The sequence below is a fragment of the Apodemus sylvaticus genome, chromosome 9 (assembly GCF_947179515.1).
Source record: "Apodemus sylvaticus chromosome 9, mApoSyl1.1, whole genome shotgun sequence".
In the NCBI taxonomy this organism is placed as follows: Eukaryota; Metazoa; Chordata; class Mammalia; order Rodentia; family Muridae; genus Apodemus; species Apodemus sylvaticus.
Window position 1 is genome coordinate 53,046,157 of NC_067480.1, and position 14,100 is coordinate 53,060,256.

Below are 14,100 nucleotides of genomic sequence, written 5' to 3' on the forward strand. Positions count from 1 at the left end.
AGGAAATGAGTCATATCCACTGTAATCTTAACAGTGATTTGATTAAGTCTTTGGAATGTGTATGTTTAACTACTGCCTTCATTTTTTTTCCCTCTTATTTACATTCAACCTACCTCAAATAGTCCTGCAAGTCTAAGTCCTTTCTGGATCCCCTTGGGTGTCCTCTGAGGATTGAAAGTCACTGAGAGAAGAAACCTTAAATACTTTTATAACCCAATTCAGTCCAAAACAGACAGCTTAGCCCAATGTTATACTCCTAAATAACTTTAAGAACTCAACTCGTGGGGGAGGGGGTATAATTAGACAGTTAACTAGGTATTAACAGACTTAGAGGACACCTAATCATCAGATTGAGATCTGACTTTTATCTCTGGCCCTAAAGGCATCTTGGAATGCCTAAAAGCACATTAATAGATAACTAAAGCTGGCTCCAAAAGCTCTAAGTTTTTAAAATTTTTTGTAGAAGGAGAAACTCTGATAAAGAATATGGAGGTGGGCGGTGCTGGCCACACGCCTGTAATCCCAGCACTCTGGGAGGCAGAGGCAGGCGGATTTCTGAGTTTGAGGTCAGCCTCGTCTATAGAGTGAGTTCCAGGACAGCAAGGGCTATACAGAGAAACCCTGTCTCAAAAAAACCAAATCCAAAAAAACCAAAAAAAAAAAAAAAAAAAAAAAAAAAAGAATACGGACATACCATTGCACCCTCCTAAATGAAACATCTAAACAAGTGAACAATCACTTCAGAGTCCCTCAGGGAAATCTACTTGCTTTAGAATTTAGAAAATAGTATGCAGCCTTCTTAAAATGTAGAGCAGCTCAAGCAGGCCTCTTGGCTATTATCCATTCACTCTTTGAGAATGAATGCCACTCGACAATACACTTCCCTATCTTCTGTACTATACTGAGCATCTCATCTCCATTCTTGACAGAGATCACAGGAACTGGTGATATAAGGAGTTCAGGATATAAGAAATCCAGGCCAAGATTCCAGTGACTATATATTATTGACTCAATTAGCCATTTCAGCTCAGGTCAAGATAAGGATGGAATTATAACAGTAAAGACATTACCATTTACAACTATAGAGAACAGAGAAAAACAAGAAAGAACAAAGGTATACTGTTAGATTTCTTCAGTTTTAGAGAACCTCACCACAGTTTCAGTGAGTCAGGACAATTACTCAAAGCAGGACTGTGCTCACAAAGACAAGCACATGGGCAGTAACTCAGAGAAAGTAGAGAGCACAAATCCCTATATTATTATTTTTTTTAAAGACCAGCAATATGGAGCCTGGGCGAACTCAGCCAGTAAAGCCTCTTCTGTGCAAAGCTGATGACCTGAGACCTATCCCTGGAACCCATATAAAAGTAGAAGGAAAAAAACTAACTCCACAAAATTGGTCTGATGTACATACAGTTTATTTCTCATAGTTTTGGAGATGCAACTGTGTAAGATCAAGGACTCCAGGATTCTGTTATAGCAACCAAGCATATTACAACAATTACCCTGATTCAAAACTACACAAAGGGACTGGCGAGAAGACTCAGTAGGCACTTGCTGCCAAACATGACAGTCTCAATCTGTCTCAAGAACTATACGGTAGAGAGACAGAACCAAGAAATTGTTCTATGACCCCCCCCCACAAAGGCAAGATGATAGGAGTGCCTGTGTGCACACACACACACACACAAATACAATTCTTAAAACTACACAAGATCTAAAAAGAAAAAATCCTACAGACTTATAACATGTAGGTCCTAAAACACAAGGCTAGGTTTAATTAATATCTGGACATCAAAAAAAGTAAAAATGTTTATTTTATAGACATGACAGTATACGTATAAAACCTTAAGGAACAGTATAAGAGTAACTACAACTTAGATATGTATTTATTTAGCAAGGTCCCAGAATATAAGATCAATATATAAAAACTATTTTTATGTACTACTAACACTAGACAATAGAGCCAAAAATCATTTACAAGAAAAAGAAACAAAGTACTTTGAGATAAATTAACAAAATATGTGCACAATTTGTACACACAAAGATCTAAGACTTCTAAAGGACATTGTACTTCTAAACCTGGTTGGAACTCATCCCATTTTGGCCTCACTACTTCATATGACAGACTTAAAGAACAATCCATAGGCAGGTATAAAGAATTCAACTCAACAGAATCACCATACTACTCTACTGGCTTTTGGGTTTCCTTTCCTATATCTTTAAAGTAAGGCTAATTCCAAGCATAGCTTATTATAAATATGTGCATTTGATTATCTAGGGTAACGTCACCCCTATGGGTAGTGATACAGGGTATGGACTACAGCTGTTTTCACTGAGCAAGCAAAGCTATGTCTGTCTTAGTGCACTGGAGATGGAAAGTACACATTGAAGCAATGTGGCAAAAGTAAAGATTTTACATATTCCAATAAGCAATATACTAAAGAAACAAAGTGCTCCTTTTATATTGTCATTTTATCTATATTCTTGAAAGATACCATAATTTTTCTTTTCTAAGACAAGGTCCTGTGTATCCCAGGTTGGCTTCAAACTTTCTGTAAAGCTAAAGATGGCCTGATCTTCCCGCCTCTGCCTCTCTAGTGCTTGGATCCCAGGCATGTCCGACCATGCCCCATCACTGTAGTGATGGGAAATGAGTCTTAGTACATGATAGGCAAGCATTCGACCAACTGAACTCCCTGTCTCGCCCAGTACATTTTCTTCAGACATACTCATCTTTCTTTTCTGTGTGTTTACCTACATGTAAATATGTGAAGCGTGTGTAGAGAGCCTAGGAAGGGCAGGAAAGGGTGTCAGACCCCCTGGAACTAGAATTACAGGCAGTTATGAGCACCATGGGAGTATTGGGAATGAACCGTGGTCTTCAACAAAGCAAAAAGAGTTCTTTACTGTGGAGCCATCTCCCCAGCCCCCAGCACAATCACTTTTTAAGAGTAAAATCCAGCCCAGGTAGGCACATGCCTGTAATGTGAGCTCTCAAGGAGAGATCAAGGAAATGGAAGTTCAAATCATCCTCAACTACAGCAAGTTTGAAGTCAGGCTGGGAGATGTGAAAACTTGTTCAGTGTAAAAACAAAGTGACAGAGGAAACCATAACATATATACAGTCATGCACATATACAGTAATCAGTCTCTTAATGGTTTGGGTGCAAACTGGTTTGTTTTCTTGTTCTAATGATCAAATGGCAGGTTTCTGTGCATGCTAAACATGTGTTCTTAGGGTATCTCTAGCCCAGTTTTCTGTTTTTAGTAAAAATTGTGAGTTCTAAAATATGCACTCTTTAAAATGCTCAGCTCACCAAAACAACAGATCAACTCTTAAACAGAAAAACATGGAGAAAACTAATCAAACTGAGAACAATAATCTCAACCAAACATAAATTAACTAACCCAGTGGTTTTGTTCTTTAACAGCCTTTATCTTTTAAACTCACACACCAAATTAAGGTCAGAATCAGAGTAAGGAAAAAAAAAACACTAATCAGAGTTGATCAAAATCAAAGTAAAGTAAATTAGAATATTACTTACGATAAAAGAAAGGAACAAACTCCACTGTGAGAGAGGCCGGTTTGTATTTCTGTCTGCTCTTTTCCACAGAACTAAGGATTCGTCTATTATTAGAAAAGAAGTCAGTAACAAATTACAACATGAACAAGTAAAGATGGCACAATTTAAAAAGCAATTATGAACAAATTCGACATTCTGATTTTGGTTTATATGCTGAATAAAAACATCCTCAGAACTAATGCAATGTTCAAAAATTAGTTAAAACAATAACTTAGGGGGTTGGGGATTTAGCTCAGTGGTAGAGCATTTGCCTAGCAAGCACAAGGCCCTGGGTTCGGTCCTCAGCTCTGGAAAAACAACAACAACAACAACAAAAACAGCCGGGGAGGTGGTGGCGCACGCCTGTAATCCCAGCACTCTGGGAGGCAGAGGCAGGCGGATTTTTGAGTTCGAGACCAGCCTGGTCTACAGAGTGAGTTCCAGGAAAAAAAAAAAAAAAACAGTAACTTATGTGCTATTCAACTAGAGAATTTTTTTTATAAATCTCTTTATTTTTGATCTCATAAACTAAGGGTTTTTTTAAATTATGTATACAGTATTCTGCCTGCACATCTGCGTGCAGGTCAGAAGAGGACATCGGATCCCATCACAGATGGCTGTGAACCACCTTGTGGTGGCTGGGAATTAAACTTGGGACCTCTAGAAGAGTAGTGCTCTTCTGAACTCTCTCTCCAATCCCAGAATGTTTTTTATTACACACTGTGATAACCAAGTTAAGTCTCCAAATATTTAAGTATTTAAAAACAAGCCAGCATTTAAATTTAAATCTACAGAATAATGAGCCTTGTAGTCCTGAAATGACAGCTAAGACTATGACAGGATTACCTGGAGACTGCAGAAGCTAGTGACTGACCTGTGTCTTACTGAGGTTTTAATCAGTTCTAATGGGTCTGTCTAGACCTTTATTTAAGTTCCCTCACGTTAAGGATGCAGATCTAGAGTGGAATGGGATTATTTTTTTAAATGAAAATTCTAGGAATTTTCATGAATATTTTCTATAAACTTTAACAAGGCTAATACAAAGTATATATGCTTTTACTGAGAACATTTCAGTTGAACACAAAATAAAGTCACTTAGCTATGGTGACGAAAAAAATTGAAGAATAAAGCTTATTAAAACCAATAATAGTTTCAACTAGCAGAATGGCGAAAAATAAAAAACACAGGAATTTTTATCATGCCCCGAAAATTACATTTCATGCTATTAAAAAGAACATAAATGGAAAATATCTGAAACTACCTATAAATTTTGCACATCTATAGGCTAGAGGTATACACAGTCTCTCTCCTAATACAAAAGTTCTTTTTTGGGACTTTGCTTGGTGCTTTCTCACAATTAGCTTTGGACTAAACATTCATAGCCTAATTACTATGTTCAGTCTAAGAAACTGAAATCTGAATCCCTTAATTTGCCATTTGCCACTAAAAAGCTCTGTTACTGAAGGATTTTTTTGGCATATTAAACAGAATATAATGACAGCTTCAAGCGTAAGTCCTGGTGAAACACCGTATGCACTTGGGAACTGTTCACTTCCGTAAGTCCTGGTGAAACACCGTATGCACTTAGGAACTGTTCACCTTCAATGTATGCTCTCTTCTTTCTGTGGCCACCTTACATATGCACATCTTCCATCAAGTACTATATGACAGGCATCATGCTATTTAAAATTTCTCATTGTTCAAGATGTCAAAACTTGTGGGTGTTTTTAACAAACCTCTTTACTCAATTTGCTTTAGTTTGTTGTCAGAACTAGTTTTATATATCCTCTCTCCTTTTACCACTTTTACATTCCTTTTGCTCTGATTTCTTACGGGTTTCTTCAAAAGCTTCTGTCATGTTCTAACTGACAGTTCTTTATCTTCTTTGGTGACTATAAAGAAAAGGCTCAATGTCACTGTTTCAAACTGTGCACATTTCCTTAGCCCTTCACTGCTGAGTACAACAGGTGGGAAGAGAGGGGTGGCAGAAGTGGGAGAGACAATTTTCCTCACAGAATCTCTAGTGTACAAATCAAAATAGAGGAACACTGAGTCATTAGGAGCTGAAATGATAAATTACTGGAAAGCCTGCACTGGGCGAAGTTATGCGCCCTCCTGCACCCTTAGAGTCTTGAAAGATACAAAGGCAAGGAGCAGTATGGTGCTGCTGGCCAAACTACTGCTATTACAACAGCCCTTGTACTCATGTGGCAGAGCTGAATACGGTCCCTTTGTGCTAGATGGGGACTCATAATCAGTTTCAGCCAACAGTAAATTCAGAATGAAAATGATATGCTGTGTAGCATGACCAAAAAAAAAAAACAGATTTAAATTGCCAATGTAAGAGTTTCACCATTTTTGTTCTGCTTTCTCATGGTAACTAACAACATGAGATGCTGGCTGTCCTGTGTACTTGACTGACCAGGATTAATAGGGGTTTCTATCTACACACAAAAGACAAATGGAGAAAACTTTTCAGAACTAGGGAATGGTATGAAGAGATGCTGCAGCAGTTAAGAGTATGTAATAGTGTAGCTGCGGCCTGGAGCCCCAGTCCCAACAACCATGTCTGTGTGTTCACAACTATCCGGACTCTAGACCCAGGGGACCCAAAGCCTGAGGGCATGCATACCCACACATGTCAAAAATAACTTTTTTCCTTAAAAATAAGACAGATGGCAAGAACAAGAAATACATCTTTGTTATTCTAAAACCTTTATTTGATAGTACAGATAATTTAGTCTATCCTGAGCAATGCAAAAATCTTTATGGCAGGAAAACTCAATGAAGTTATCCCTAGAAAAGGGCATGCATACCCACACATGTCAAAAATAACTTTTTTCCTTAAAAATAAGACAGATGGCAAGAACAAGAAATACATCTTTGTTATTCTAAAACCTTTATTTGATAGTACAGATAATTTAGTCTATCCTGAGCAATGCAAAAATCTTTATGGCAGGAAAACTCAATGAAGTTATCCCTAGAAAAAGAGAGATATTAAAGCCCAGGACCTACTTAGGACCTTCCCACTACTACTTAGACAAGATGCCTTAACACAATGTGATTAATTTCATTATCCTGGAAGATGTTTTGAGATGAGATTAATTGGTAAATTTGTGAACTCTAAATGAGTAAAGCATATTTTCTTAATGAGATATGTGACAGAAGAAAACAAACAAACAAACAAACAAATAAAACCCTCAGCATCAGAAACTTCTCTGTCGTGGGGTTTCTACTGCAGTTCTGGCTTTCCCAAGCATCTGCCTGTCACTCTTCAGCCTGAAGCCATCCCACAGGTTCACGTTGATCTATCTCAAGCCTGCTCGCCCACACATCAGACTTGGACTTGCCAGGTTCCCTGTTTGCCAGTGTTTTATGAAAATTAAATGCTTTCTTGCTCTCTGGCCATTTTAGTGGCTGCTCTTGGTTGGAGGGCTGTTATCCCCACCAACTACCCAGCTTTGAGGAACTCTAAAATACAATAGCATGCATGTCAGCCAAAACCGGGGTTTCTCACTACAGTGGTAGTCCTACTGAACTGGGAACAGCATGAAGAAACATTCAGAGTACTGAGTATACACGCTAGCCCTCACTGGCCCAGGACAGCCACAGAGTACTGAGTATACACGCTAGCCCTCACTGGCACAAGTGACTCGGATATCATTAGAAGTGTGCCAGAACAGACTGGTGAGAAGTAAACCAGGAAAGGTTTTCTTTGACAAAATTAGACAGAGCTTATTTTAAAAGAAAAATTCAAATTCCTATAGACATACCAAATTCCTATAGACATATACTTGATATGTCCATTGATGCTGTTTCTCTGGAGAACTTTAACTTACATAATCAACTTTTTCAAAATACAAAGTTTTAAAAAAAAAAAAATGAAGGGTTAACCTGATGCTTTAGCAATAAATAACAAATGCTGTTCTTCCCAGCACCCAAATGACAGCTCACAACTGTCTACGACTCCAGTTCAGGGGATCCAATGCCCTCCTCTGGCCTCTGCAAGCACTGCATGTAGTAAGTAGACATCTATGACAGTAAAGCCCCCATATACATAAAACTTTTTAAATGTAATTTTTAAAAAGTATACAGACAAGATTCTTCTGTTAAATAACTGGAGTACACGTTGTTGAAAGTTTACACTGGTTGTGAACCCCAATCTTCGGATTAGCTTGTAAGAGGGTTTTTAGATTAGGATCAGATGAAAGACCTACCTTAACTGCCAGATGGAAGAAGAGTGCGAGCAGTGCACTAGAACTGTATCTGTTTCCTGACTGCAGACCGTGTGACTACCTACCTCAAGCTCCTCCATCATAGCTTCCCTGCCACGATGAACTACATCCTCAAACCCATACCCAAACTCAACTGGGCAGAGTTTGAGTCCAAAAGAACCCATCCCAGCCAGGTAGTGGGAGTGAATGCCTTTAATCCCAGCACTCAGGACAAGATGGCCTCAACTATATGGCTGAAAATGAGCTTGAACTTCTGATCCTCCTGTCTCTACCCTCTCAAGTGCCAGGATATAGTCTGTTAATAAAATAGATTATATAGAATATATGAGGTGAGCTCTCAGTCTGTATAAATGTTCTGTTATAACTCTTTAACATCACGTTACGGTAGCTATTCAAAGTGCAAGTACAGGGCTAGGGAGATGGCGCAACAGATAATGTGCTTGCAGTGCAAGCAGGAGGACCCGAGTTCAATCACCACACACAGTGGGGAGAAACAAGTTGTCCTGTAATGTCCACATGTGCACCCAGATTCATACACAAACCTAGCAGTGGGAAGGAGGGCACATGAAGATCCCTAGAGCTTGCTGGTCAGACAGTAAGAACCTGTTTCAAAAACTAAGGTAGTGCATGCTGCTTGATCTCTGTGAGTTTAATTCTATGAAGCAACTCCAAGCCAGAAAAGGATACAAAGTAAGACTCTGCTTCAAAAAAATGGAGTAGTGTCTGAGAAAGACACTGAGTAAGCTACAGTGGCTACCAATCTTCCGGGATTCCCACCTCCCCAGTGCTGGATTTGTAAGCACACTCTGCTGAATCTAACTGGTATGTGGGTTCTGGAGACCAAACTAAAGTTTTTATGCTTACATAACTAGCATTTTACTAAGAGTTATCTCCCCAACATTCCATATGTAGAACATCTATGTATCCTTCCATATTGCTTTCATACAGAAAGATACTCTTTTAAGAGACACAAACAGAAGACTCTAAAAATGCACAAATTTATGACATGCAAGGTTCTGTTTTATTACTTTATAATGTATATATGATAGATGTGTCAGGCATGTGGGAATGATGGCACATACAGTGTGCATAAAGGTCAAAGGACAAACTTTGGTGTGGCTTTTGAATTTTGTTTGAGATAGGTTCTCTGTTGGTTTTCTGCTGTATGTGCCAGGTTAGCTCATCTGCGAATCTCCCAGGTTTTCCTGTCTCTACTTTTCATTTCTGCATGAGAACACTCTGATTACAGACATTTCTGCCCTCACATCCAGCTATTACATGAGTTCCAGGGATCTAAACACAGCTCCTCATGCATATGTGGCAAGTGCTGTACCCACAAATACATCTTCTCAGACCAACACTCAGTTTACACATTATGGCCAAACTGTTCCTGCATGCCTATAATCTTAGCACTCCAGAGGCTGCTAGTTCTCTCCGACCGGTCTATATATCAAGTTCCAACCAGCCAAGGCTACATAGTAAGACTCAATCTCGGTATTATCACTTATAAGACATACCCTGAAATTCTATGTCTCCAATTTCTATACGGATCATACAAGCTTTCACAGAATGCCAGGGCATGGATCACAAACTCTTCAATCGATGTCTCATCGGCCATTTCCTTCTCCTTTTTTTTGCTTTTTAACTGAAAATAAAATTAAACATAAAATTAAAGACATGTTTCATTAGTCAGCTTACATGAAGCCATTTTTATTAACATAAGCCTAACTTCCCCTTTGAGTCCTTAAGAGGCATGTAATCATATGTACTAGATATTTTCTAAATTGTTAAGTTCTTCCTAGAGTAAGTTTAAATTAGTCAAACATCTTTGGAAATCATACTTTTCAGTAAGATATGATACATAAAATGACTCATACACAAAATGAAATATTGTGTCATTTTAAAAACTACCAGAAATTGTTAAAATAATGCATTAATAGCTAGCTACTTGTCTACTTTTAGTAAATATAAACTTTGGGACTGGAGCAATGAATGGTTCAGTGATTAAGAGCACTGACTACTCTTCCAAAGGACCAGGGTTTAATTCTCAGCACCCACAGAGCAGCTCACTACTGTCTATAACTCCAGGCCTAAGGGAGCCAATATCCTCATACAGATAAAACTCCAATGTACATGAAATAAAAATATATAAATCACTTTTTAAAAAAAGAAAATATAAGATTTATAAAATAACTTATTGCCCTACTATTAACTTTAATTATCTTTTTAATTACTACCTTCTTTGAAAACACTTAGCAAGTTTAAATACAATATTAAAAAACTTTTAAAAAAGTAAATCCTTGTCAGTGTCAGTAAAACAACAAAGAGAAATGTATTCACACCTACTTGCTGAATATACAGTGTTGTCATGGTAATGACATGATTAATGTAAGAGCAAGTCCCAATTTCTTCTACATTTGATAAATTCCTAGGAGATAAAAACAGTAACATTTATTACATATGAGCAATATACTTCTAGTGCATTTAGTGTGGATTTTGAGAACACATGCTGGCAAATAGGATGTTAATGTTACTAAAGCAGGAAGTGATACATAGGGTACTGCCATGTTATAAGACCTGTACCATTACTGTTTTCACTTTAGACCCCTTTTCTGACTTACATCATGTTCTGTAAACTGTATCAGAAGTCCATGACACAAGAGTCATGCATTACCATCTTCAGATATTCTAAGAGGACATACCACTACATCCTGTCGAAAGTAGAGAGTCCATTAAGCCCTTGAACTGTGACACATACTATGGTAATTTATGACACTTAAGTATTTCTTGGTTTTACTGTTAAAAGTTAAGCTGATTAGTGTACTGTTCTGAGACACTGATCTATAAAATACTTTATATCTTGAAATCCAGTACGGCCAAAGTAGAAAATGGGTAAGCACTGGCAAGGATGTTCAAAACATCAAACCTTCAAGCAAGCAGGAATTTAAATTACAATACTCTGGAAACAGTCCGGGTGTTTCTGAAGAGATTAAAACTTCAACATCCTTGGAGTTAGCAAGATGGCACAAAGGGTAAAGGCATCTATCTGCCAGCAGCCTGACCAAACAAAATTAAATCCCTGGGATACAACAGAAAACCAAGTCCTCCACATTGTCCTCCAGACCACACACACACACACACACACACACACACACACACACACACACACACACACACACGCACGCACGTGCCAAATATGCTGTAATCAAAACAAAATGTCCTTCTGAACTAATGAATAAGTTCTAAAACTGTAGTAAAGTACAATCTTGTTTTATTTAAAAAAATGAATGACGTATTAAGAGGTTAATTACATGACATGTGAATTATCTCCTAGCAGTTACATATTAAAATTTATAAATATTTTTAAATTACATTTAAAAGTTATAGCTGAATTAGTACTGGGAAAAGAAATAGATATAGGCAAAAAGGACCTATAGCTCAATTTTTATTGAGCTGTTATTTGTTATCAATATACTCACATAGCAAATTCACTTTTAGGCATTTAGGTGGGACAGGCTATCTGTAACTCCAGCAGCCTTTAAGACTATGCCTCCGAGGCACAAAAGAAGGAGTACATGATAGCTTGTGTTAAAGCTTCAAAATCCCTACATATCAATAAATGTAACCCATCACCTGGTAAAACCACCAACCCTGGAAACTACCAGTTCAGGAACTACAGCTCCAGCCCCACCTGCTTCTGCCAAATCTCATCCTCTATCACTCTTTACTACTCTCTAACTCATTTCCTTCCTCCCCTCTGCCTCTCACTCCTCCAAACGGGGGGAAAAAAGAAAAAAGAAAAAGAAACTCTTGAGTTTGGATACAAATAAAGGAGGACTTTTCAGTCTCTGATCCAAGATTGAAATTTTCAAACTTTCATGGTCACAATTAGAAAAAGATCTGAATAAACTGAAAAAAATTGTTTTGGTTTTTCAAGACATGAATTCTCTATCCTAGAATTCCTTCTATATATTAGGGTGGCCTTGAACTCAAGAGATCCACCAGATCCTTGCCACAACCACCAGGCTTGAACTAAAAATTCCAACATGTCATTAGAGGCCACAAAATGAAAGAGAATTTAAAAAGAATTAATTATAGGCACAATGAAATCTTTTACTCTTATTCTTAACAGATCTAACATATAGTTTATTCAATATACCAAACATATATTGGCTAACTATAGCTTAGAGACAAATGAAATGAATTACAGTACTATTGTGGTTTTGGTTTGGGGGTCTTGGTTTTTTTCTGTTGTATATATGAGTGTTCTGCCTGCATGTACATCTGGGTAGCACTAGCGTGTCCAGAACTCTCAGAGGCCAGAAGAAGGAATCACAACCCCTGCAACTGGAGTTAAAGATGGTTGTGAACTGCCATTTAGTCCTAGGAAATTAACCTGGGTACTCTAAAAGAGCAGGCACACCCACTAAGCCATCTCTCCAGCCTAGAAAGACAGCAATATTGTTAGAGAATACTGGGGAAAAAACGTAAGGGTCCTTAGGCTGACAGGTGACTTTACAGATGGAAAACTAAATGCGTAAGTCACTGGAAAAAAAGAATAAAGAGAGACTCATTAAAATTAAAAACTTCTGTGGCTCAAAACACAATATTAGAAGAATAAAAAGACTGGAGTGCCGTGGTGGCCCACGCCTTTAATACCAACAATGTGAGGCAGAAACAGGTGGATCTCTGAGCTTGAGGCCAGCCTAGTCTACACAGTAAATTCCAGGACAGTCAAGGCTACACAGAGAAACCCTGTCTTGAAAAACAAAAACAAAACGAGAACAAAATATACCAATCATCTGAAAAAAACACCTGTGTAATTAAAACATTCACAGACCTGTAAAAATAAGAACACAATCCAATTTTAAAATTGGGCAAAACTCTGGGAGTTAAGAGATTCTCAGGACTCAATGGAGGTGACCTTAGCCAAAATGCCCAACAAGAAGAGAGGGAACCTCCAATATATAGAAAGTGCCTCCTGTGGAGGGACAAGGTTACCAACCCACAGTCAAAATTTATGACCCAGAATTGTTCCTGTCTAAAAAATCTGCAGGGACAAAAATGGGAGAAGACATTAAAGGAAAGATGGTCCAATGACAGGCCAACTTGGGATCCATCTCATGGGAGGTATGGAGTGGGGGGCGGGGAGGCACCAAGGCCTGACACCATTACTGATGCTATGGTGTGCTTACAGACAGGAGCCTAACACAGCTGTTCTCTGAGAGGCCCTACCAGCAGCTGACTGAGACAGATGCAGATACTACACCCAACCATTGGACTGAAGTCAGGGACCCCTATGGTTGAATTAGGGGAAGGATTGAAGAAGCTGGAAGGAGGGCGACCCCATAGGAAGACTAGCAGTCTCAACCCAGACCCCTGGGAGCTCCCACAGGCTGGTCCGAGGCCCCAGACACATATATACCAGAGAAACTTAAGGCTCCAGGGAAGGGGGATGCTTGGGGGAAGGCACCCTCTCAGAGGCAAGGGGGAGGAGGAACTTATGGCAGGGGGACCAGGACTGGGGAGCAACAGCTGGAATGTAAGTAATTTTTAAATTAAAAAAAAAAAAAAGGGCAAAACTTAAATAGATGCTTCACCAAAACATTATGACAGTCTCAAAAACAAAAATAGGTTAAATATTTTTTATCATTAAAGAAGGAAACACAATGAAATACTACACACCTATTACAATAGCCAAAATCTGAAAAAATGGCATATCAAATACTAGAAAAATGGGGAACAATAGAAATTCTCATTCATTGATTGTGGGAATGTTACAACCATGTGATATAGCATTACTGTTCCTAGGTATTTTCTACATGGGCTGAAAAATACCCATATAAAACCTGGACATGAATATTTATAGCAGTTTTATAAGTAACAGCCCCAAACTGCAAGCAACTAGGATGTCCTTTGATACAGGACAAGCAAACAGTGGTACCTTCACGTGAAATAGTAATCAGTAATGAAAAGACACTTACGTATGCCTCAGTCTCTACAACTGTTCCCAAGAAGCTCACACCCATGCTTTCCTGGGAGTCGTCATCTACTTAGCAAGGCTACTAAGAAACTCTCAAAATGATAAGGTGGAAGTGAAGCAAGGCAATATCTCACCACCACCACCTTTAATCCCAGCACTTGGAAGGCAGAGACAGGTAGACTTATGTTAAGTTGAAGACAGTTTTGTCTACCTTGTAAATTCCAGGCCAGATGGACTACACAGTGAGACTATCTTAAAAAAAAAAAAAAACAAAAAACAAAAACAAAAACAAAAGCAAAAGAAAAAAACAAAGATT

The 14,100-nt window shown here is 38.4% G+C and overlaps 1 protein-coding gene across 3 annotated transcripts in view; it reads right to left on the reverse strand.

Annotated features, from left to right (window-relative positions):
* The window catches only part of Nbeal1 (neurobeachin like 1), a 149,051-nt gene that overhangs the window by 120,335 nt on the left and 14,616 nt on the right, over positions 1-14,100 (reverse strand). For all 3 annotated transcript variants that reach the window (XM_052192133.1, XM_052192131.1, XM_052192132.1), the window contains exons 5-7: positions 10,148-10,229; positions 9,319-9,446; positions 3,549-3,631 (exon numbers count right to left, since the gene is read on the reverse strand). In XM_052192133.1, coding sequence (XP_052048093.1) covers positions 3,549-3,631; positions 9,319-9,446; positions 10,148-10,229 — 293 coding nt within the window. The remainder of the gene's footprint in view (positions 1-3,548; positions 3,632-9,318; positions 9,447-10,147; positions 10,230-14,100) is intronic.